General features: G+C 47.3%; 1 protein-coding gene across 1 annotated transcript; it reads right to left on the reverse strand.

Moving 5' to 3' along the window:
- Positions 1-18,240: 18,240 nt before the first annotated feature.
- On the reverse strand, positions 18,241-25,447 carry RPL14 (ribosomal protein L14). Its single transcript, XM_058800872.1, has 7 exons — positions 25,420-25,447; positions 22,441-22,724; positions 21,650-21,751; positions 20,975-21,069; positions 19,452-19,551; positions 19,036-19,089; positions 18,241-18,490 (listed from the first exon to the last, which is right to left on the reverse strand). Exons 1-7 carry the CDS (start codon positions 25,445-25,447, stop codon positions 18,317-18,319), a joined length of 837 nt encoding a protein of 278 aa, XP_058656855.1. The 3' UTR covers positions 18,241-18,316.
- Between the last annotated feature and the right edge of the window lie 295 nt (positions 25,448-25,742).

Genomic DNA, 25,742 nt, shown 5'->3' on the forward strand with positions numbered 1-25,742 from the left:
CTAAGTGCGAGACAAGCGTGCTTTGCACTGGCAGAGGGCAGCTATGGCAGCAGCTTAAATGGATCAAACACTGTTGGCCCTGTTCAGTCTGAGCACTGACTTCAAAGGGATGGTGCCAACACACCACCTTTAACATCTCAAATAATTTTGCCTTCACAGCTCTTCCCAGTTATCACTATGAGCTTGGAGCAGCAAATTACAAAAACCTGGAAACCTTCAAGCTCCACAGCCTCTCTCTAGTAATAACCTGGCATGTCCTTGGCTCCAGGCCCTGCATCAGCTCCTCGAGCTTTTTACTTCCCAAGATGAAATGTCCTGTTTCCTGCTCTAAACCTCCCACCCAGAGTGACTCCAATTTTTGGGAGGCTTCTTGCCCTGGAGGTTTTTCTCTGCACAGCCATAGGCTAAGAGCAGCCCCTTCTCACACATCCATCATCCAAAGAACCATTTTGAACAAAATCTTCAGTCATAGCTGCAAACTGCTCTGTTTAACAGTGCTCCCATTGCACTGTCTGCTCCCAGTTGAGTTAAGCACCAAAGTACAGCAGAAACACAGGCTTGTAAACTCCTTGCCCTCTCCAGGAGAAGCTTACAAGAGTGGCAAGACTCCCAGCATCCCAAATGTCCTGCTCGGTATCTCTGAAGAAGGAACACCTGAAGCAGAAGACAAAGGACACACCTTGAAGGCAACATGGCCAGCACCTGGCTGGAGGACGCCACACCATGGGGTGCAGCTGATACACTGAAGGTCAGGGCTGCTGCTTGGGGGGATCCCAGGGGGACACACACCTTGTCCTGCACCTAGTGTGGACTAAAGCTCTGCAGGGTAGCAGCAGGGACTTGCTTGACCTGTGATGACACTGTCCTTATCCCCAAATAATGTAATTTTCACTGAGCAAAAGGAAAGATTCATAATTCTCCTCACTCCCACTGTGTTAATCTCAGCTTGCAGACAGTTAATACTCAGCTCTGTGTGGGATGGATGGGGAGTTTGTCATCCTGGTGCTATGTCCAGTGCAGCTCAGGACCACTCTGGTTTAATCCCAGAAGTCACCACAAAGCACCACAGAAATAAACAGTCTCCAGGATGCCACACTTCTGGTTAAAGTAAGCAAACTAAAAGATTTCAGATGCCTTATCTTTCTCCCATTGAAGTTCAGAGTCATGGCTTTTACTGCAGACTCTTGCACCTAGCTGGATCTTCTACTTCTTGGAGACACATCTCCCAGGAGATTGATGGAAGTCCTTCTGAACATGTCACTGAGATGCACAGGTCTGCTGTCATTTGCATGTGCAAATATCTCCCTTTTCACCACTAAAAGTGACATCAACCTGCACCCAAATCATGCAGATCACTGAGGACCTGAAACAGCATCCCATGTTCACAGGGGACAGTGAGAGCCTGGGCAGCCCTGCATGCACGACTGCCCTACTATCCTTGGGGGACAAGGCAGGTCCTCCTCATCTTCCCTCCTCTCCCTCTGCTCATTCCTCTAACCCTCACACTTACATGAGAGCAGCACAACCTAGAAATTCCTGGCAGGGACGTCAAGGAGGGAAAGCAGCAGTTTTGGGAGGCTGTTGCTCCCTCCCTCCACCACTGCCGTGGAGCAGGCTCCTGCCAAGTTTCCCTTTTCCCCCTCCCCTCGTCCCAGTTTCCCGGGCAGCCTGCTGCACTCAGCTCTGTAAGTTTTCAGAGCAGCTTTCCCATCTGCCTGCCGAAGCAGCAAGCAGGGGGCCCCTTCCCCAGTGAAACAGATGTGGCTTGCCTTTGTGCAACATCTGTGCCTCATGCCCCGCTCATTTCGAACAGTCTTGCCTTTGTTTCTGAGGGCTTGCATGGGGATGCTCTGGAGGAGGGCAGCAGCCCCCGGCCCGTGGGCTGGACTCCTTCCCTGCAAGTCCCACGCACAAACTGCCTCCAGCCATGAGTTTCTTCTGGGCAGGAAGAATGTGCTTTGTTCCTGTTCTGGAGCTGACAGTCCTGCTCCTCTGCAGGTTCAGCCACAGACCACAGCTTAGGAGCTGACTCCTTTGGCATGTCCAAACCCAGGGACATAAGAACTGGAATCTGGGAGCCATGGACCCCCTTCCTCACAACTCCCCTCACCCCAGTACCTTCTCTTGCTGCACCTCTGGGCTGCTCACCAGCTCTGGTTTGGCATCCCCAGAGGGGCTGTGCTGCTGCAGCTCCTCCACACATAACAGAGGCAAAGAGCAGAGGTGCTGGAAAGCCACGTCCCTCTTGTAATGTGGTCTGGGCTGTATTTAATATGGGGAGGAATACATTACAATAAAATCACATTTTATTTCCTCCTGCTCATGATGAGCTTGCCAATCCTGCTTGTGACTGCCTGGAATGCTGCTAAAACTCACACATTTTGGCATTTGGTTCAGTTTTATTTATTTTATCAGGGGTCATGTTTTTTCTATATTTTGGGGAGGAGGGATTTTGATCCACTTATTTTCAGTTTTCGTTTCTAACTGGTGCACCAGTACCAGGGAATGCCTGCTTGGTGCCCAGTGGGGCTCACAAAACCCTCTTTGGGGTGTTGGCAAGGAGAAGCACTGGATTCCCCTGTTGGAGTTTCAGTGGAGGTTGCCCAAGTCAGACAGTTGGGGTTCCCTGAGCTGACTGTCAGGTTTTTCCCTTCCTGGAGAGCAGGAGAGTGCATTCGTGGGATTCCAAAGGGGAGGGAGAAGGAGGAGGACAGCGGGGCCTTTCAGCCCTGTGGGCTTTCTTCAAAACAGAATTGTTCACACCAGCCCTGGCCTCAGCTGCAGAAAGGCAACCCTATTTTCCTCCTGTTAAGCCATTACAGTTAAAAGAGAAAAAAAAAAAGGGAGAAGAAAACTGCTTGTCACTTGGCTCTGAATGCTCCTGTGTCCTGCAGACCCCATCCTGGGCAAAGGCTGCTGGCAGCCACCCCCAGCCTGCTTCTTCCTCTAGCAAAACCCATGGGCTGAGCAAGCAGAGCAAATGTAGTATAAGTGTCGGTGCAGCCAGGCTCACAGAAAAGGGGCTTTTCCTTCAGGGCAAGTAGCTGCAGGTGGAGTGGAGTTACTGAGCATTGGAAAAGAAGGGGTAATTGAGGCATTTGGAATCTATGCCAGAGGATTAACACAGTGTAATCAGCCCCTTGTATTTAGAGTGCCTCATACTAGGCAAACGACAGCAACTGGAAACTACTCTCTGGCAGATTTTGAAGGCAGAAGAAAGAAGATGTTTCTGTAGTGCAGTCATCCCCCAGCCCTCTCTCTGCGGCAGGTCGGGTGTGAGATCCAACAAGAGCAGGCGTGCTCTCCATACCAACACAGAGCTCACAGCTGCCATCCCTCCGGCTTTCTGCAAGGGGGCACCCTCCTGGCGATTTTGAAAGGAATCAAAAACCATCTCGAGCATTTTGTTTGGGGTTTTGCTGCAAATGAAGCAACGAGAAGATCAGCTGGGGGCATAGCCTGGATTTATTCCTCATGACCCCCACTGCCCTACCTACAGGTGCCCAGAGCAAACCCAGATTACAGGTAAAATCAAAGCAGTCAACGCAGGGGCTCACAAAGGGGAAAGGACTGCAGAAGCAGACCTTCCTTTGCCAAGGCAAAATGGAAATCCTGGCAAAAAGTGAATACCCCACTCTGACATGGGAGACCACACCAAGTACTTGCTTTGTGAAAGGCTGTACAGGCTTTGAAAGGCTTCATAGTGAAGGCTTGTACAGAAAAATGTTAGCACAGACAAAAAGCTGGCATGGAGAGAGTTGCCTTGCTTTTCCCTTTCACAGGGAGGAGTTATCTCCAAACCCAAAATGGGTGACGTGAGCCCCAGCCTTGTTATTTTTTCCTGCTGCTGAAGTTCATTATTTAAGAAACCCAAAGCAGCCTATGCAAACTGTAGGATGGAAAGTGTAAAGCACGGCACTAGTGTTCCCTGTACACAAACACACACACTCCAGTGAAGGCTGGCACAGCAGCATTGTCCCCAGAGGTGCTCTGACTCATCAGTACACTCTCGAAGACATAAAAGTGCCTCAGTGACACAAATGACCAGTTTCTGGCAGCAGCACCAGGCATCTCCTCAGCTCATCCATCACAGGTTTGCAATCCCTGCCCAACACAAGCTTGGCAAGGGCTGAGGTGGTGAAGCAGGAACAGAGTCCCTGCCCCAGTGCAAACTCCCTGGCATCCGTTGGCATGAGTTTCCCCCAGCGCAAACTCCCTGATGGGGCAGAGGTAATGGGGCATGAGGGACCATCCCAGCTCAGCTGATGTGTGCTTGCTCAGATGGGTCTGCCAAGGGAGGTTCCAAACTGAGCACTAAAACTAGATGACATGGAACACCGCCCTAAGGTTTGGAACACACCATAGATGTGGATAAACCTTCTGATGCTGGGGAAGCACAGCATTTCTTGGGAGGGAGGTGAAGTTTTCCCATGCCAAACTGGCCGATTTTGTGGCTTTTGGATGGAAGTGCTGTGCTTTGTCAGGACCAAGCAGAAAGCACAGAGTGGCTTGTGGTGATCTCTGTCTTCTCTCGGTGCTGCTCCCCACGCTGCCTGAAGCGGTGCCACCTGGCCACCTAAAAGAGGAGGGTTTTGGCTGGGGGACTGAAATCACCTCCCTGGCTGACAGCAGGGCTTCAGCTACAGCAGCCCCAGGCACTGCCCTCATGGGCATCCTGACAATCTGCTCTGCCCATCCCTGGAGCATTCCTGCAATCTGCCCGGTCCATCCCAACGCTTTTAAGGACGGAGCACTTGCCCGCCTGGCTTGGCTCACTCTGCTCTGACCCTCCGAGCTGCCCGGCACCAGAGACATCCAGGGTACGCTGCTGTACCTCACATCCCGAGGGGCAAACCCAGCACAGCTTCCCACCATCAGCTCAGCAAGGAGACCCCTAAATCCTACCATGTCTCACAGCAGCAGCAGCAGCCGACGCACTCCTCCTCATGTGCTTCTCCTCCTCCTCATGTGCTTCTCTGGGTGACAGGCACACGGTCACCTCCTGAGCCGGGTGCTGGCCCCCTGTGCCACTTCCATACCTCGCCAGGAACCCACACAGGACACAAAAAATTTTTTTAAAAATATAAAAATAAAATAAAATTATCCAGCAACTAATGAGCTTGCTTCCTCTCCCCAGGCCATCAATCCCCGGCGGGGGCTGTCACCCAGAGGTGCCCCTCCGGGCTGCCCACAGTCTCTGCTGCCAGCCCCGCATTGCTGGGCTCCTGTCACCACTCCCCCTGGGTGGGAGGACACCCTTCAAACTTCATCTGTGAGTTTTCAAACTCTGCCTCATCCCAGACCCACCTCCCTGCGAGGAGGGGAGTGGAGAGGCTGGGAAGGGGGGAACAGGCATTTGAAAAGTCTCTTTTTCACAATAAAAGCCCTTCTTGCTGCTTTTTTGCTGGCTTTTTTTTTTCTCAATACCGAGGGCAAATTTGAGCCAAAAGGAGATGAAGATCCACGTGCTCCTCCCAAGCCCGTTTGTTCCCAGTGACCCCAGTGCCAGCCAAGTAGAGGGACCTGTAGAGCCCCAGGGGCCACAGGGACCCCAGAGCCAGGAAAGCAAACCAGAGGTCTGCACATGAGTGCCCAAGAAAATGCTCTTTGCAGGTCTTTTTCTTTGCCTTTCAATAATGGTCCAGCAAAAAGCCGTGCCACATCAGTGCCTGGAGTGGACACAGACCTGGGAGAAGATTTATTATCTTCTTATTCATTATATTTATTTATTAAAAGGCATTAATGCATTAAGACCATTTTTAGGGTGCTCAGGCACCTGTTTTTCAGGGGCACCCAGTGCCTGCAGGCAGCCAGGAGAGGGGCACAGGGAAGAGGACCCTCAGCACCCCAGCAGTGCAGACTGCAGCTTGCTAAGCCCTGCCATGCCCAGTGCAGCTCCAGCACCTGGTGCAGGGTGAATCCCAGGAGCCTTCTCCTCAGGCCCCTGGGAGAAGAGGCTCTGGAGTCAATGCTTTGGAAAGCAGTGTGTTCCAGGAGCCCTCCATGGCCAGGCAGGATGCACACGCAGCTGCCAGGCTGCAAAGCATTTCTTTTTCATAAAACTTTCCCCTTCCAGCTCTGGGCTGTGGCCAAGCAAAACCCGTCAGTGCCTCACTATGGCCAACTACTGCAGCCCCTCTGCAGCTTCAGCCCCAACCAGCCCAGCTTGGGACAGGAGGACACCCTCTGTCTCAGCTGTGGGGGCTTTCCTGCTCCCTGACATGTGCAACTACCTCCTCCAGGAAACCATAAATCAAAACAGATTGATCAGCATTGTTCTTTACTGATATTTGTATTTTTAAAAAATCTGATAGAGGCACAGTACAGGCTGTTGTGAGCTATAAAGAAGATATGGGGGTCTAAAAAAAGAAGAGGATGAGGCTGAGGGAAATTGGGTGAAGTCACTTGACCAAGACAGCAGGGGAGGGTAGCGGCAGACCCAGGAGGAGGCTACTGTGTCCCCAAGCCCCATTCTAGCTCACTGACCGTGCACAGTCCACAGTGACATTTCACAAGGTGCTGCAACACAGTGGGTGTAAACAATGAGGGCACCTCAGTGTTCTTGCCCAGTGTGCTCTTGTGCCAGTCCCAGTGCCCCAGGGCCTTCACTGAGTGCGTCTTATTTTAATATGGTACATCTCCCTACCCCTTCCACTGCTACTCAAAACTATAGCTAAGACAAGAAGTGCTTTGAAGGTTACACACCAAAGCAGTGTGCCTGCTTTTGGCTTCAGCACACCTCACCCCATGCCATCCTTGGGCATGAAGAAGGGGTGCAGAAACCAAGCCCTGTATCCCCTCCTTGCTGCCACCACCAACCTCATGGACCCCCGCCTGTCCTGGACACTGCAGCTTTGAACATCCCAAGCCACTTCCCTTGAGGCCAGTTCCCTGGGGGCAGATAATAACCTAACACTTCTGATACAATTAGCAATATGAAGTAATTAGCCATAACCCACGGTTGGCCTTGGCACAAGGATGGCCTGTCCAAAGAGAGAGCGAGTGCCAGGGAAGGGATCTGCAGGGCTCCGGAGGCTGAGCCCTGTGCATCACCACTCATCAGTGGCACCTCATTTCAGAAGCCTTTGCTTTCATCTCCCTTCCTTAATTTTGAAATGATTCCATTTAGATGCAATTTTCTGTCAAAATGATTCCTGTCGGTGCGGCGGCACCGCAAACCTTGACTGACAGGCCGAGCTCTCCGGCTGGTCCCTCTGGATTGCCGCTCCCCACAAATAACCCTTTAAAATGCACGCCTGACAGCTGAGGAATTTGACATCAGAAACAGGCTGGGATGGCTGCTGTGGCAGACAGACTCAGGTGATCAGTGGCCAAACCAGTAAGGTAAATCTAGCGGGCCGTGAAACAAACATTATGATATTTAAAAAAATTTATTTCCCCCCTCCTTCCCCTGCTTTTTAATGACATACACCATGCAAAAATCAGATTTAAAAAGCAGACCTAAGAAGCAAGTGCATTGTAAACCAGTTTCCTGAGGAGGACTCCTGAAATCCCTAGGACTGTGACTACCTTGTACCTGAGCTGGGTAGTGCTAAGCCCACCAGCACAGCCCCAGATCCCATAAGTAGCATCCCTGCTACTGCATTCTGGAAAATAAGTGAGTAGGTGTCTTGTTTTGGAAAGACAGGAGTCTGCTAAGGAAGGCAGGCGCCTCCCCTGAAATGGAGAATGTAAACCCTCCCCACCCCTCCGAACTGCTCTAAATTTTAAATTAAGGGGCTCTCAGGCAAAAATATGGGAGCAAGAAATAACAGTTCTTTAATAGGGAAGAAAAAATAAAAGGATAAAATAAACAATGCAGTACACTAGAACAACACTGACAGAGTCAGAACCCAACCTGACACCGTGTGGGTCAGGGTGCTGGTAGCAGTCAATTGGAAATGTGGCTGCAGTCCTCCTGGAGTGTCAGGTATGGTTCTGTTGGAGCAGGGGTCCTGTAGAGAAGGATGCATTCTTCCTCTGAAGATCCAGTGGAAGGAGAGACAGCTGCTGTTCCTCTGGGGAATCCAGTGGAGAAAGCCATGCTGGTGTTTCAGAACCCAGATTATATCTGGGTAGGAATGCTTGGCTCCTCCCTCTGGGCAGAGCATCTCACAATGGGATGCTATAGTTCTTATCAGTCATGCAGTGACATTCCATAGTCTGTTATCAGCAGATGTCCCCTCCTGAGGGAGGAGTGATTGTGGTCACTCAAAAAGAGAGAAAAGGCAAACTACCCACTTGACAAAAGATGATCTGCCATACAGATGGTAATAGAATACATCTTGCCTTGCAATCTGGAACAGTATGTGAACAGTGGAAGTTGCTTTTCTTCTCTTCTTTTTCTCTTCTATCCCCTGACCACCTCTCCTCACATTCTCAGAGACATTCCTACTCACCCACACAGAGATTTCCCTGACGTTTCCCTGACTTTAGCTGAGGCCCATCCTTCCATAAGGCAGACACCACCTCTGCAGGATGAGAGACAATTCCCAATCCAAGAAACTCCCAAGAGATGCAGGCAGCAAAGGGAGATGGAGGAGAGCAGGGAGGTGGGACTGCACCCAGCTTGCAGGCAAAATGTGGGTCCCCAAAACATCCATGCCTATCACCAGGTGCTCAGACCTACAATTTCCAATACCAAAGATCTCCTGAGCCTGATCCCTCTCACCTTGTTCTTAGGCAGGAGGAAAAGCTGTTCTGTCCCCATTGCAAGGCCCAGGAGAGCAGTGTGGGTGGCTCCATTTGCTGGTATCTCCTGGCAGATCCAGCTCAGCCAGGAACAAGTGACAGGAACAGGAGAGCTGAGACCTTTCCCTATGGTTCTCTGAGCAGGCCAAAATCCAGGGAAACCAATGGAGAGCAAAGAAGGCCATGGGTGCTATTGCACCCACAGCAGCTCCCCTAAATGATTCCACTGGAGGCACCAGAAAATCTGGTATAACCCTGACTCCATTTCATAGACCCTGCCTTGCCTTTCCACTTGCTTGTCCTCATAAAGAAATGCCTGCTGCAGAAGGATGAAAATAGGCTGATTATTTTTCTTCTCTCCCAGAAATACTTTTTTCTTTCCCTTTCTGTCCCAGTGGACCTGCATTCATTTCTCCCCTGGGAACTAAAGACAGGCAGTGGAAAGGGGACAGATTTCAAGAGCTGTCAAGGAACAGAAAGCTATTCTGCCTCTCTGAATGTAAAGCTGAAGGTTTTTTTCTTCCTTTTAGAAAAGTGTGAGACTCTAATGGGTTTGAGGGGCTATGAATATGACTTTCCACATCTGCCAAGATAATTATAAGCTTGAATGAATTTCTGAGACCCAAACCCTGCCCAGATAAATCATACCTATCAAGCACTGATTAAAAACATGCTATTCAGAAAGCCTTCAAATTTATCTTCCCTTCCCACCCCACTATCTCCTGTATCTGTTGGAAATGGGTCTCAATGCTTTACTAAGGAGCTGTAGAGGAAACCCTGGTGCTTCAGCCTTTCTTTGCAGGAGGTGTGGAAGAGATGGGAAATTGAGGCAATGGGGATCAAGCAGAATGAAGAGAGATTTGGGCTCAGACTGGGTCTGGCACTGGGACACAGAAGATGCTGAGAAGCAGGTTAAGCGCAAAACTGAGTTTTGCATCTGGTTTCAAAGTGTGACACACACCCATGACCCACTTCCCAAATCAGTATCCCTACTGGGGACAAGCAGGAATCCCTAACTCAGAGAAAAACCTGGATGTGGGTGATTTCATTCAGTTCACTGTGTGTGGGAACGACTCGTGCATCTCAGGTTTTCCTCATTTTTCACATGGAAATAAGCCCACCCCAGTCATTTATGGAATGCACTGAATTTTCATGAATATGCTGAAGAAGCTGCACACCCCCAATGCAGTAATTAGAGTAAATTAATGCTGCTGGGATGCCTTTGTCACCGTTTGTCTGACTCAAGACAAAAGGCAGAGAGGTCCCATCCTGAAGGGAGAGTAATCCTTTATAAGCAAGGGTTGAAGACGCCAGAGGAAACAATAACATCTGCAGAGGAACCACACGTTCCCTGAGTGCACAGCCTTTATACTTCCCACAAACACCTATTGTATCCTCCTTGTTGTCATGACTCAAACACAAGCATATGAAGGAAGGGACAAAGAGTTATTAATCCTTCAGAGGTAATTACTCATTCCTCCAATTTAGCATTTTAGATAAACACTACAAACTCTGAATTGCTTGTCAGAACACAGTATTGTTTTACAGAACATGAGCTGAGTCAAATGAGTTAGGGTTCATTTTTCATTTTTTAATTTCTAAGGGCTATTTTTAAAGCTCTCCTATGTTCAGCCAGAAAAAAAAAGTCTTACCACCCATGTTCTGTGTCCAAGACATTTGGTGTGTTATTAGAGAAGGAACTGTTTCCTAGCCTGCTCCTCCAAGAAAAACCAACCTCCCTGCATCACCAAGGGTCTCAGCCTCCATCTCCCACCAGCTTTTGGAAACAACTGAACTTCAGCCCCGTGTGAAAACAGTCACTGACAGTCCAGCAGTGTTGTGGCACCCCAAGTCCATGGGAGAAGGTGAACCTTCCAGGTGGCACAATATGGGTGCCCCAACAGGGTGCCATCCCACTGGGTTCCATTGCTCCCAGCAGCTGGTAACAAGGTCTTGAACTTCAACACCAACTTTCCATCTGTATTTCACCCCAGACACCTCTGTCCTCTTCAGTCAGTCCTTCCCAAGGCAAGGATCCTCCCTTTTTAAAGCCTCTTTTCTTCCTCTCACTTTCTTCTTTCTAGATACAAACCCCACCACCCCAATGAATCTGAAACACCTTTTTTTTGGACTGTCACCATGTAAATCAGGAGGTTCATATCTCAATTATTTAGCATCCCACTAATCCTGCACCATCTGCAATCTTCACCAGCAAATAAATGCGTGTGTGTCTGTGTATCCTTAACTTGATCACTGTTTGAAAATACAGGGTGTTGGATGAAGAACAATTCCACCCTGCTGCTTATAAAAGCTTTAGCACTGATGTCTCATTTTGAGATTTGTTACTGAGGCAGTTTCTCATTGAATATGTAAAGCAGTCCCTGTATATTATACTATTAGCAAAATACAAAGGGCATTTGGTGCTGTGTCCATTCCTTTGGAGATGCCCAGATGTGCCCTGCCAGCACAGCTGCCCTGCTCTCCTCAGGAAGGTGATGGGTTTGACTGACCTCAGCTGGCAATTGTTACACTCACAGCTCCTCACTTCTCCTTAACAAAGGCTTTGCCTAGCCATCCACTTGTGCTCATGCCTTGAGAGGCTACCCAGAACAGAGACTAGACAGGGTTAAAGAATAAAGTAGGCATTTATTAAAAAGGTTTCAAAGGATGCACCGTGGGCAGTAAAATAGCCTGGCCGAGGCTACACCCAAGATGGACAACAGGTCACGAGTTTTTACACTTTCATAAGCTTTCACCCATTTACATATTCGGGTTAATTGTCCAATTACAGCTTCAGGTTATGAAGTCACATCCTCCCAGTTTGCTCTCCTCAATTCGCCCTTGTTTATACTTTTTGGGCCTGAAGCTGCAATGGTTTCCCTGGTTCTCAGGTTGGAAAAGGATTGTTTTGTCTGACTAAACTGTGAGGAGAACTTGCTAACACTTCATATGAAGTTCAGAGTCATATACTAATGCAGTACAGAATCTGGATAATATGAAAGCTAAAACTTAAGGCATCAGTGGCCTTATGGAAGGTGGCCAGGAAAAGTCACTGGAAACTCTGTATCATTACAGAAGAAAATTCCTGAAGAGTTGCAAAGTTAGTGCACAAATTACTCAGGCTTAGAGGGGCTGAGAGTTAGTATGAGGGGTTCAGAGAGCTTCATGACTGATTCCCTTGGCCTCCTGAGCAGGAGTTGTCCAAGTTCATCTTGCTGTGAGGTGCTTAGAGAGAGAAAAGGAGGTGTGGGGAGGCTCTGCAGAGACCAGCTGAGCTTGTCCCTGCCTGCTCTTGCACCTCACAGACAGGGCCAGGGTGAACACAAGTTCTCCTGCGCCATCCAGAGCTCCCTGCATGGCTTAAAACTGCAGGCAGCTTCTAGGAAGCCTGAAAGGGAGCACAGACAATGAATGCCAGGTGGGAGCACAGAGCATTGCTGCCACGTTAGTGGCTCCAGGTGCTGCATGCCCTGCTTCCCCACTGAGTGTGACTGTGGCTCTCCAGGACAGGGGCCATCAGGCTTCACACCTGACTTCATTTTCCTCAGAGCCCCTCAGCAAACCCCCAGCTCTAACCTGCAGGATCACACAGAAACCAGGGGAAATGAACACAGACTGATGCATGGAACATTTCCACACCATACCCCCCCCCAAAAAAAAATAAAAAAAAAAAAGAAAAAAAGAGAGAGAAAGCAAGACAGAAGCAATCTGTTTCTTTACCTGCAAGTAGTTATTGGCATATGCCTGAGTTGGGACCACAAAGACACTCAGCTGGCTGTGTTCATACCTTTGCACCAGGGAAAGTCCTCTGTGATGCCAGGATGGGGGAAAGTGAATGCATTAACACATGGAGCAATCAGGCAGAATTTAATCTGAGAGCTTTGAATTGTGGCTGCTGAAAACAGGGTCTGGCCAACATATGGGCTCATGAATCTTTTCTGACAGCCCTGCAGTTATGGAAGCAAGAAGTGGAGCCTCCTGGTTATAAATTGGTCATGAATAAATTCAGGTTGACAATTAGAAGGTTTCTAATAAGCAGAGGATTAGGTTCTGGGAACCTTCAGACAGGAGTGGGCTGTGAACCTTTGTCACTCCCAATAGAGCAGCATAGGAGAAGAGAGGAAAGAACTAAATGGCATGGAGAATTTATCCTGTCCATGGCCCCAGGGATGGCTTTGTATCACCTGCTAGTGGTGCAAAGCAATAGCCCTGGAGCTGAATTTTGAATTTCTTGAAAGTTTTGAGTAGAGTGGCCAGAAAGAAAGGTCAGATTGTCAGGGTCTAGCTTGTTGAGCATGTTCTCCTTCCAACCATCATGAAGACACCAAATTTCCTGTCTGAGCAGTGACCACCCAGTATTGCTGGCAGTGCCTGTGACCTCTTATCTTGTGGCATGGCACTGGAATTTTCTTCTGCCCACAATCCCAAATTTTCTATAGGATGCTGGAAATTATTTTGCTGCATGGTTTGTGTGGATGCTTTTAAGTCTCCTGTTGGAATAATTGTCCTGTGGCACAATTGCCTGCACTGACATTTAAGTGCAACTCTCCTTCCCACTCTAGACCTGCTGTACTGCCAGCAGGGACCTGGCACATCCAGTATGAGCATCCTTCCTTCCAAGGTCACAATCAGGTGTCTAAGAGTTGAGGAAGCCCTGCTCACATCTGGGATGAGGATCTGCATGCATCACCAACAGCAGCAGCTTGTCAGCCTCTCCCTGGACCTTGAAAAATGCTTCAAGCAAGCGGAGCAAAAATGATGCCACTTTCAGCTAGTCAGACTTCATTGATTTCATTATGCCATGAACTCTGATTTTTTTGCATTATCCACAGAGACTCCTAGGATGAGCTAAGATTCACATGTGCAATGTGAATGAGGCAAGCAGTAGAAATAAAGAATAAACAAGGAAGAAACCCCTCCCTGTAAAGTTATTCAGGGATTCCAGGGAGAAAGATAGGGAAGAAGGAAAAAGCCCTCAAGCCTATTTTCCATCTCTTCTTTAGAATATTTTTACATAGCACCTGACTGTGACAATAACACAGCTAGCAATGGCCCTTTCCTTTGTAAACAGAAGGCTCAAACAGTGGCAATAAGTCTTGGCTGGTGAGTTATTGTGAAAAATATTCAGATGTTTTGCTCTCCCACTGTGTATCCTCAGGTAAAGCTCCAGCATTTCTCAAAGCTAATATTCTTTCATGCAATTAAATATGTACACCACTACTTTTTTGAAGTATCTCTCATTTTCATTAGAGCAGAGCTTCCTGATAAGATCCTGCCACATGAACCTTTATCAGGGCTCTGAAACATCACCTGCACTCCACCAGCAGCCCAAAGTGGATGTGAGAGAAGAGCTCAGCTCTGCTGAGGGCCATGATGAGCAGGTCAGGGCCTCTCCTTGTTATGTGTGAGGAACAGTTAGAGAACTAAATAATCCTGAAAAATGCCCTCCAACCAGGGATCACCAAGGAAATGTTATAAAGTGCTTCTCCTATAACAAGAACTGGGTCAATGCCCTTTAGGAAGGAGGAAGTGGCTCTGTGCTGGTGACAATGACATAATTTTTATGTTGGTGACCAGCACAAAAAGCTGACTGTAGGTAAAAGACTTCTCTAATTTGGATGCATATAGTGGTCTGAAAGCTTATGGGGGAGGTGGAGAGTTTGCCAGAAAGACTTTCCTGGAGCCCACTCAGTTTTATCATCTCTGAAAGGGAGATGAGGAAAAGATGACCAACTCTTCTGTTTATCTAAAACAAGAATATAATACAGGGACAGCTGCACAAAGTGAAGGTTGGACCACATTCCCACTTAAGGGCACCATGAACTGAAAGTTGCACAGCCCCCAGGAATGTGGGGGAAATTGTGCAGGGATTGTGCAGGGAAAAGGGAATGGGTACACCATCAGTACCCACAGGACCTGTGTCAAGGCAGGGACAAGGACTGCAGGACAGCCAGGGATATTGTGTTTAAACTGGTAAAAGCTCATCTTGCTGCTTCAGTGGAGGAAATAGTACAAGCTCAAAAGTACCTGAGTGTGACAATAGTATATGCAACTTCTAACTCAAAACAACATTAAAAATTCCCAAATTAAACCCCCAAACAAACCAACCCAGCCCCCCTCCATCTCCCCAGAATTATAGAATAGAATAACAAAAAGCTGAAGATCTGAAATGAGTAGACCACACAGTCATCCCTGTAATTTGCTCCACTTACCACTTCCTTGCAAGCTGTATTTACTCATATACCAATAATGCTGTGAATAGAAATTAGCAGCCCTTCATGTTGATAAAAGGCAGGCACGTGGAGCTTTCAGAGACACTTTAGCAGTGTGCACAGGAGAAAAGCAAAGAATCCTTATGGGGCTGGAAACATTTAAGAGGCACTATAATTGAAGCAAGGCAAAATAAATAGAGCTGTAAATGAGACCAGATTTGTCACAAGTCAATCAGTAAATGCAGAGATTTCTCTTTCAGGTCTATTACATCTCAATGAAAAAAATTGAAACACATTCAGATGCCAAACAGTAACAGACATGCTAGTCAAGAAACAAAAGAATGCAAATACAGCATTTTCAAGAAGAAATATGCATCACCAGCGAATCAGTTGGCACAGAACTGTGGCTGCTTCATGGAAATAACAGATTTTACACCTTTTAACTACAGATCATGCCAAGGGGTCCAATCCTACTCCAGGAATTGCTCACGTCTCCCAGACTTTGCAGCACAGAGATTAGAACTGGGTTTGCCAAGTACTGGTACTGGTTTGGGAAACACAGCAATTACGTGCTGATCTCAGGGATGGGGTAAATGCACTGCTCTGCCCCCAGCAAGCTCGCTACACATTCTGCATGAAGTGATGCAAGAGAACAAACACAGGGTCTTCAAGCTCTTTCTAAACAGCAGACCCCATTTCTCTATGCTCAGCTCCAGTAAGCGAAATAAGAAGCATATCCATAGTCCATCAAAGTACACCTTGGTCAACTATAAAAGCAAAATAAAGAACTGGCTAAGCAGGTCCAGTGCTCTCAAGTGTGTGTGCCGTCCTTTTTGTTTGGCACCATTCCTTGCACAGGAAGGCAGCGCAATTGCCTGGCCTTAGAACAACCTTATGGAGAGCTAACGTTGCCATCGTGTGGTGACCTTCAGAAATAAACTGCACTCCTGCAGTTCTCCGTCTCCCCGGCAGCTTTACCAAAAGGCAGAACCAGCCCTGAGGGCTGGACAATGCCCGAGGACTGAAAGGAGGGTGGCTTGCCCACAATACAGATTTCAGAGAAGTTTCATGAGTTGCTGAAAGGAGCACCAGATGCTGCTCACCTGGAACACAGTGAACAGTCAAAAATGCACAGAGAAGATACTGAAACCTGATATATTCTGTTATTGCTCTTTTCCCCTGTCCTGGGTTGACTATATGATGCTTTTATCCCCAGTCGTCTTGTTCCGTTTATGCTGTTTATGCACCTTTAAGACTTGTTCCAGAGAGTGAGGGGGGGAGAGAAGTTTCTTTTCAGACACTGCTCACTTCTCCACATTCCTGCTCCTGGACTGTGTTGTCTGTGGATGGACAGACAGCAGGACAGAGCTCTCCTTTCTTTCAGTTAGTTTTAGTTAGCTGAGGAAAAGAAGTTCCCTGGACTGTGGATTTTTTTCCTTTCCTTTGGACCTCTTTAAACCTGCTCTGGACTGAACACCCAGAGGAGCACAAGCAGTTCACACCTGTGGCCCACCGGGCTGGGCTGTGGCATTTCCAGTGCCAGAGGGACTGATAACAGAGTGGGTGAGCTGAGCTACAGCTCACCAAGGGGACCTTCTGAGTTTGTCATCTCTTTTGGAGCAGCAAGAGTTTTATTGTTTAATATTGTTGAGGTTTTATTGTTTAATAAACAGGTTTTTTCCACTTTTCTCCAAGGAAGTATTTTCTCTCTAACCGGTTGAGGGGAGGGGACAATTGAATCTGCTTTCCTAGAGAAGACCCTTTGGGGTTTCTCTCCAAAATTTGCCCTGAACCAGGACATCCCCTTTTGGCCAAACTGTAAAAAACAGTTGTTTGACAGAAATACTTCTCGTTAGGTGTGGTGTTACAGAGCCCAGCTTTAAGGCACAGAACACTCTCTCCCCCCAGCAGTGCGTAAAACTTTAATGCCCCACTCTCAAGGCAGTGCTAGGGCAGACACAACCCTCTACATGTGTTTTATACCTCTGCCAGGTTGCTCTCCAGGACAATCCCAGCTCCCAAGGATTGCTGTACACCTTATATATCCTGGAAACACTGTAGCTGCCTCAACAGCTGCTGAGTAGTAGGAATGAAAGCACTGGATAAACTGCAGTCATAGGCAAAGATGTCCAGGGGAAGACAGTACCTTTAAAAATGAGTAAATGCTGTAGAAGCATTTCTGAGCTCCTTATGATTGAAGGCACATCTGTTTTCTGTACAGGCACTTTTACCATTTTTTCCCCAGTCTTATATAACCAAGCTTAACAGTAGTACATAAAAAAAACCAAGAACCCTAAGGGACAAATCTTTCACCTCAAAGAACCTCCAGGTTGATAGAACTTTGAAGTTACTTTCAAGTTAAGGAGTTTCAGAGTAGGTGGATTTAATCACTTCAAAATCCAATTTAAAATCAAGGTCTCCAGACACTTGAACATGGCTTTTAGTCCCAATTTGCATAATTTCTGATTTTTTTTCCCTCAGCAGTTATATCCCCTCCTATCAACCATGTGCTTGAGCTCTATTCCCAAGGGTATATAAATAGCTCAAGACAACACTGTATTCCTTTAAGTGTTTGGGTATGCCTAATGTTGGCTGAAATGAAGCACTAACCATATAAATAGTTAAAGCAATTTTAGCTTATCAGTGTACTTGACAACATTTATTTGAGTATGTGTATGACAATATAAAGGTCTCACAAATTGATTGTTTAAAATAGATACTTCCTCCTTCAATTTATATTTGACTGAAAAAAATAATTTGCTTTTAAATTATCAGATATCTCAGACTTTACAAGATTTCTCCAATCAATGTGAAGAAAATGTATCTCCTGCCAAGAAACTACAGGAGGAAACACAGGAAATCACATGGATGCTGACACTGAGATTTGTAAACCTTATTTTCCAATGCAGACTAAACTGAGCAGTTCAGTTACAGATGAACTGATTTTTAGGTCATGCTCCCTTTTATTTGATGGTTTTGATTAAATAGTGGAAATTAGTTCTAACCAGAATACATCCTTTCAGCTTATGCCTGAATTTATACAGAACCATTAGTGTGATTATTTTCATGTATTCTGCACTCAAGACTTTGCAAGTAACACTGTACATTCCCAACCAATTCCAATAGCAGACTGCAGACTGCTTTGAAATGTCAGGATGTGACCTACTTCAAATAACTGGAAATGCAATTATTTCAACTGGCATTGTGTACTGAGTACTGGGCACAGCATGGCAAAAGCATTTCTGCATGTTCCTGGGGAATACTAGAATCCAACACTTGGACATTAAAAAATAAGACAGACAATCATTCTTGGTTAGAAATAAAAACAAACGTATGATTTAAATTTAAATCAAATGTTTGTAATTTTAAAATTAGAACAAGGACACAGAGTTACACATAATGAGAAGTTCATTTTATTTCTGTGCCTTCTGTGCCTTGGGTGCTGGTGCCTTCTCTGGCTTCTTAGCCTTGGGTGCCTTCTCTGGCTTTTTGCCCTTTGGTGCCTTCCCTGCCTTCCCAGGCTTCTTGGCCTTTTTAGCAGCAATCTTCTGGAGCTTCTTCATTTCATGCTTGATGATTCTGTTCCTCTGTTAAAAAAAAAGAAAATATTTACAGTTCATCAGCATGAGAAGAGCAAGAGTTCAAATACTGTACCTTAATTCAAATTCTAAGCTTTCAGATTCTGCCTCTTTTCATTATCACCCCTTACCACGCACTGTATCTGAAATGTCAAATTCCACCTAAAACTGTTCTAATCTACCAAGTGGACATTATCATTCTGGCCAGTAGCTCAAGCATCTCAATATTTCATGTGTAATGATTTTCATTAGAGGGTGAAATACTAACAGCCACCCATCCAGAATATTTGATTTTATCAGCTAGCAATTCCATCCTCAGTTGTAACTTGGGAGGACTGACACATGGATTATACAAGCTCAAGTCTGACCAACTACAGAAGAGAAAGTGGTGACATACAAAATGCATGGAAAATTCAAGGCATTCACACCCACAGTGTCATCCCATAATGCAGGCCAGCTATGAAAGTAAGCTACCAACACTGGATGTGAGGATGTGACTCCAAAGTGAAAGCTACAGGCTTTACCCCATGAAGAAGCAGCACTCAAACACTTACCATTTTCTTTGCTTTCATCACCTTGTAGCGATCAAAGTCAGTCATTTTGGCTTTCTGTGTGAAAACAATCAGTCATGAAACTCTGATATATGCAAGTAGTACAACTCAGCATTCCAAAGCATTCCTGAAGTAACTGATCATCTCCAAATGATGTTTAGCTGCACTTCTGGAACTAGCTCACAATTTAAGGCCTTTGCACCATCCCAGGATGCAGGAAAAGAGGCTGTTACAGAAACAACTGAACAAAACCCCATGAACTGTTAAAATACAGGAAGTTTAAGCTGTTAAGTTAAAAACATGTGTCTTGTCTACCTTTAATTTTAACTTGCTATTGAAAATGTGCAGCCTTTAGACTGTACCTAATTTTACAAAGCAGAAGCAGTACATGTGCTCCTCATTCAGTGAAACATTGTTACCTTTTCTCGGGCCTCAATCTTCTTTGCCCATCTTGTCGCTGACCATTTCTCATTTATGTTTTCCTTCTCCCAGGCAAGTCGCACACACTTCTGCCGAGCGCTGCATGGGAACAGTCACAAAATCATATTCACAGTCTTTATTAAAAAAAGGTTCTCCCTGATGCTGGCCTCCCAAATTTCATTCATTTCAAGGGAAGATGACTCCTCTACATTACTTCAGACACCTTATCTAAGTCAATGTCACATGCATCTCTGTGGCCTAACTGACATTCTGTTGAGTAAGTGCTGTGCTAGCACTGACAGAACCACAGAATGGGTCAGGTTGGAAGGAACCACACTGGGGTCACCAGCTCCAGCCTCCCCGCTCAAGCAGGGCCATCCCAGACCACATGGCACAGGATTGTGTCCAGGGGTTCCTGAGTATCTCCAGTGAGGGAGACACCACAACCTGTTCCAGTGCTCAGCCACCTGAGCTCCAGGAGATCACACCTCTCCTGTGCTGAGGAGCCCAGATGTGGACACAGCACTCCAGGTGTGGCCTCAGCAGAGCAGGATCATCTCCCTCACCCTGCTGGCTGCACTCCTCCTAATGCCCCCAGGACACCACTGGCCCTCTTGGCCACAAGGACACTGCTGGCTCAGGGACAGCTTGCTGTCCACCAGCACCCTCAGGTCCTTCTCTGCACAGCTCTTTCCAGCACGTTGGCCTCAAGCCTGTGCAGGTGCTCGGGATTACTGTTCCCCAGCTGCAGGACCCTGCACCTGCCCTTGTAGAACTTCCAAAGTTCCCTCTCTGCCTGTCTCTCCAACCTGCTGAGATCCTTTTGAACGGCAGCACAGCGCTCTGGGATATCAGCCACTCCTCCCAGCTTTGTGTCACCAATGAACCCGCTGAGGAGGCATCTGCCCTTCATCCAAGCCCCTGATAAGTTAAACAATATTGGGCCCAGTATTGAACCCTGTGGGACACCACACACAGGTGACAGGCCACCAACCAGACCCTGTGCCACTGACCATGGACCTCTGGGATCTGCTCCCAAGCCACCTCCCTGTTCACATGAGCAGCTGCTCCTAGCACTGCTTCAGGATCAGAAGTACTGCTCCTTTCTGATTCTAAACTACAGAAATTCATACATTAACTGAGCTAAAAGAACAGAATGAGTTCAGCCTCCTACAATCCTAGTGTAGTTCTGTAAGCAGGGAGCCCATTTAATGCCTGAAGGTGACTGAAGCAGTAGCAAAAGCAAAGCTGCAGCAGCATTTACCCTGCTTTCCCCTACACCATCCACCTCAGAACTACCTGTGAGATGCCTTGACTGCTGTGAAACTTCCTTTGCTCCTCAACAGCAGCTACCAGCCAACACTGACAATGAAAACCTAAATAGATTCAACTATGGTATCACAGTGTGCCAAATTTTTACTGTTAATCCACTACAGTTTGAACCTTCTAGACTTAGCAAGGATCAGCCATCAGGTGACAGCGTGGGGGTTTTTTAGGCAGGTCAAGAAAGATGGCAGCTCACCTGTGTGGGAACTTGAGGACAAAGTCAGTCAGCTGCATGCACTTGAAGGGCATGGCCTGCCTCCTGACACCACTGCAGGGGCCATCCACCAGTGCCTGGAAAAGGGAAACAAATGTGGGGGTTTTGCAGCAGATTTCTCACTGCATTCGATTTAGACAGCTGCTGCCTAATAATGTATGAACAGTATCTTGACAACACTCATCCCAAACTGAAACACATATTAAGCAGACAGAAGTGGAGGTTGTTAAATCTTGCCTGTGCAACCCAAGCTTTACAGAAAAAAAAAAAAAGACCTGAAGGCCTGCCTTTGACAAAAAACCAAACTGAATTAAAAAAAAAGTGGACAAAACTAAGATGTGCACTGGAAGAGTCCCCAGCCCCAAATAGTCACTTTATATATACATTAATGCCCTTTAATTAATAAGTTTAGATTCCAACTGACATCCCTTGTCCACTTCTACACCAAGGAAACACAGCAGAGAGGGGATGTATCACTTGCTGGGGGGCAAAAGCGTGCTCCTAAAGGTATCAAATACAAGTTGTTAAACCCTACCCTTCTATCAATTGCTTATTTGAAAACAGAATTTCTATTGAAATCAATACACACATACCTCAGCACACAAGCCTCTGCTAAGGCAGAAAGGAGGAAATCCAGGGGCAGCACTCACAACTTACCCTGTTTTGGTCAATAACATCCACGATGGCCACCAGCTTGCCAGCGTGTGGCCCGAAGGAGATGAAGGCAACTCTGCCGATCTCCACGAAGCGTTTGAACACCTGGGAGGGCAGGAATGGACAGAGTTAGGCGAGAACACACCCAAGGCCATCTTCACATTCAAGGATCTGAGAACCTTTAAAGAGCTCCCAAAAAATCACAGAATGGTTTGGGTTGGACAGAGACCTCAAAGATCACCTAGTCCCAACCCCCTGCCGTAGGCAGGGATATATTCCCCTTCACCAGGTTCCTCAGAGCACCATCCAGGTTTTTAAAAATTCTAGGGATGGGGCATCCACAATGTCTCTGGATAGCCTGTTCCAATGCTTCAACACCCCCACAGTAAAGAATTTTTTCCTACTAGCTGATCTAAACCTACTCCCTTTCGGTTTGAAGCAATTCCCCCCTGCCCATCACCACACGCTCCTGCACAGTCCTACCCCATCCTTCCTCTACGTTCCCTGCAGCTCCTGCAAAGCTTTCGGACCGCACGAAACCCCCACGCTTGGGCACAGCGGCCGCGCTCCCGCGGCGCCCCGAGCCCGGCCCTGCCCGGGCCCGCACCACACGCGGAGCGCGGCCCCGGCCCAGCGCGGCTCAGGCGGGTGCGGGCTCCCCGCCGCTGCCGCCGCGGGTGCCGGCGCAGGGAGGCGCGGGCGGGAGCGCTGGGGCGGCAGGGGGAAGCGGCGGGAAGCGGCGGGAAGCGGCGGGAAGCGGCGGGGCCGGCGGAGCGGGGCATGGCCGCACGTACCATGATGGCGGCGGCAGCAGAGAGGGCGGCACGGCCCCAACGCGCCCGGAAGCCGCCGAGGCGCCGCCGCTGCGCCTGCGCGGGGCGGAGCGGGGAGGCAGCGGGGACGCGCTCTCGGCGTGGCCGTGGCTCCGCCGCGCGCATGCGCTGTGGCGTCAGGGCGCCCGTCCATTCCCGTTCCTGTCCCAGGTCTCCTGTCCGTGTGTCCGTCTGTCGGACTGCACGGCGGCAGGCGGTCTTTTCCTGAAGAATCAGTTCTCCTCTCACCGCCTGCAGGTCCCGCCCTCCTCCACAGGCACTGCATTAAGCTGTGTCTCTCTGGCCGCTCTGCCGCCCAGCCTGAGCGCTGCCTGCGCTGCCGAGTGTGGGACACACCGAGAGTGTCCAAAGTCAGAGCGCTCTTGGTGTGAGGGCTGGTACACTTCTTGCCGCTTTCGGCTGTAGAGTTACCTTTCTTCCCAGTGGCCTGTGTGGAGCTGTGTTTTACAGTTGTGCTGAACACAGGGTTGATAACTCGGAGATGTGTTTGTTGTTGCTGAGCGGGGCTTGCACAGATCCAAGGCTTTGTCTGCTTTCCATAGTGCCACACTGGCTGGGAATTGGGAATGCAGTTTGGGAGGCTGAGAAGAGACACAGCTGGGACAGGTGACCCAGACAGCCCAAAGGGATATTGCAGACCTTAGGACATCATGCTCAGTTTATAATGTAGGGGAAGAAGGAGGAAGCAGGAGACATTTGGAGTGATGGTGTTTGTGTCTCCATGTCACCACCATGTATGATGGAGCCCTGCTCTCCTGGAGGTGGCTGAACAGCAGCTGCCTATGAGGAACAATGAATTAATTATTTGTTTTCATTTATTTGTGTGTGTAGTTTTTACTTTATTAAACTGTCTTTATCTCAACTCATGAGGTTTCCAGCTGTTATCCTTCCATTCTCACCCTGATCCTGCTGGTGGAGGACTGAGCGAGCGGCTGCCTGGGGCTTGGTTACTGGATGGGGGAAACAACCACAACTTTCAAACCTAGTCAGCAGGAAAGGGGACCTGATCAGTGAAACAGGCAGCTTATATATACATACATACATACATACATACATATATATATATATATATAAAAAAGAAGAGGGTCTTGCTTTTAATGATCAGGATTTTCTTGCTGAGAACATGGTATTCAGGAAATAATGAGTCCTGTCCACTTCAGAACCTGGATCAGTTTTGCAGCTTGCAAATTTCCACCCCCTAGAACAGCATTTCTTCCCTCTCTATTAACAATAGCTTTTCTACCAGCATGAAATACTGGTAGAGGGGGTGCTATCCTCTAAGACATTCTAAAAATAAAAAGTCTGCTTGGCTTAATTTTTCACAATTTTATTGATCTTCATAAGCAGGCACTGAAGAGTGTAAAAATATAAATAACCTCTGTACACATTCCCAAGTGTTGTCAACTTCCCTGTCTCTCCCAGAGATCCTTTCAGTTCTAGACAGCAGGACAGGGATCTGGCCTGTTGATCTGGTTCCAGCTCACACCTGGGGAGGGAGTTGGCTGTGGTCACTGAAGCTGCTGGGCTGGAGGTTCAACACCCTCAGCTTTCCCATCTGAAACTGCCAGGAGAGGTACAAGGGAGCAGGTGGGTATCCTGGTGACACTGAGGGAGGCTGTGTGCATAAGGACAAGAGGGAAGCACTAAAAAAGCAAAAGAGGTGATTCACGGGGGGAATTTGATTCTTTGAACAGATACTGGGCCTATCCAAGTACATCTGGAAGTCCAAATGGTTTTTGAATAAATTTAATTGTTCTTTAGCTGCCAGCTCTACAGAGACCAACTTCCAAGTGTGTTCCATTTGTGTAAAACCACATCTGAATGGCCCTGCCACTCAATAGCAAATGTTTTGTTGGGCAAGTAAATATTCCAGAGTACAATTTTCCACTGAAAGTTGGCAACAAAAGAAAACATTTTAATTCTCTCATCCAACTGTCTGAGTTTTTTTCACCCATAACTGCAGTTACACATACATCACACAAAATATCTCATGCCAGCCTCTGTAATGTCCATGCACTCTGAAGTCAATTTTACACTTTATCAGATATAACTTTGATGCCACAGAGCTCTTCATCATCATATAATACCTTTTACCTTATTGCTACTCCAGTAAGACAGACAACACTTAGCAGTATATCAATAGAGAAGGGACAAAGCCCTATTGATCTGCTTGAAAAATCACTTTTTTCTTTTTTTCATTTAAAAAGATATTTAGCTCCCTTCAAATCATCTGTCAGCCTATGAACAAAGCACAAATGAAAACAAAACCCCAACCCCACCACCAAACATAAGTAAGAAGGTGATATAGAAGCAAAAGACTGAACTTAAAAACATTATTTATGTGTAAAAATACTGGCCACTGTTCTTCTATCTATCCCCTAATCAATACTGGGAGTAGATGAAGCTGAGAGAGTGCTATGATTTAAGGGAGTGTGAGGTTTGGTGAAGAATGGCTGGGCTGTTTGCTGCATGAAGGCAGCAGCAGGAAAGCTCAGGAGTCACAATGTTTGACAGAAGCACCTGCCAGGTGATCCCAGGGCGGCTGAAGGACAGTGCAGAGGCTGACCAAGGCACTGGAGCCATGACTGCAGCTAAAAGGATGGTTTGCTGGCCTGGAGACTGGCTCCTGTTCCTCTTGGCCTTGAAAGAAGGGCGTAACATGTTAATGGAATGTCCAGATCTGAGACTCTGCCCATAGAGCTGAAATAATGCATACATGTCAAATCAGTTCAGACTGCCACTGTCTGAGACCAGCAATATGTGGGGTATGCAGGTCAGGGCTTCAGTATGAAAAACTACAAAAAGCATTTCTGTGAAAGTTAGAAAAAGACCCTGAAAACTCCAGTGTCTTCTGAAGGCAACCATGAGATATTTAAATTTAGGTTCAGTTACTAAAGTGTGAAAGCATTTCGTTACACCTCCAAAGCCAATCTTATGTACCAGACCAGAGGTGTTTTGAGGTCTCCATGGTACCAAAAGATAGAGCTGTGACAGGCTCAAAAGTTCTGAGAGGTGTTGACAGTTTATTACACCTTCTTGTGATGGGGATCAATCCATTTGGAACAGCAATAAAAACAATTCTATCACAACTCTTTCTTTCACTTCTTGTCATTATCCAGTGCTTGTTCCAGCTTCAGAAATTAGATTGCTTCAGGGCTTTTAGAGTCAGCACTGCACACAAGGACAGCTACCATGTTCCCATCTCCCACAGTGCCTACTGGCTCATTTAAAATTTTATCTTAAACAATTGCCACTGTGATCAA

This window comes from Ammospiza caudacuta, chromosome 1 (genome assembly GCF_027887145.1).
Source record: "Ammospiza caudacuta isolate bAmmCau1 chromosome 1, bAmmCau1.pri, whole genome shotgun sequence".
Lineage (NCBI taxonomy): Eukaryota > Metazoa > Chordata > Aves > Passeriformes > Passerellidae > Ammospiza > Ammospiza caudacuta.

What these genes read in the sequence shown, in the direction of transcription:
- RPL14 (XM_058800872.1), bottom strand. Translation starts at nt 25,447, where the DNA reads ATGGAGACCTCAAAACACCTCTGGTCTG. An exon ending in CTCAAAACACCTCTGGTCTG is followed by an intron (nt 22,725 to 25,419) that starts GTACATAAGATT and finishes CCTGTGGAGGAG; the next exon opens with GGCGGGACCTGCAGGCGGTG. An exon ending in CTGCTGCCGCCGCCATCATG is followed by an intron (nt 21,752 to 22,440) that starts GTACGTGCGGCC and finishes CTGCCCTCCCAG; the next exon opens with GTGTTCAAACGCTTCGTGGA.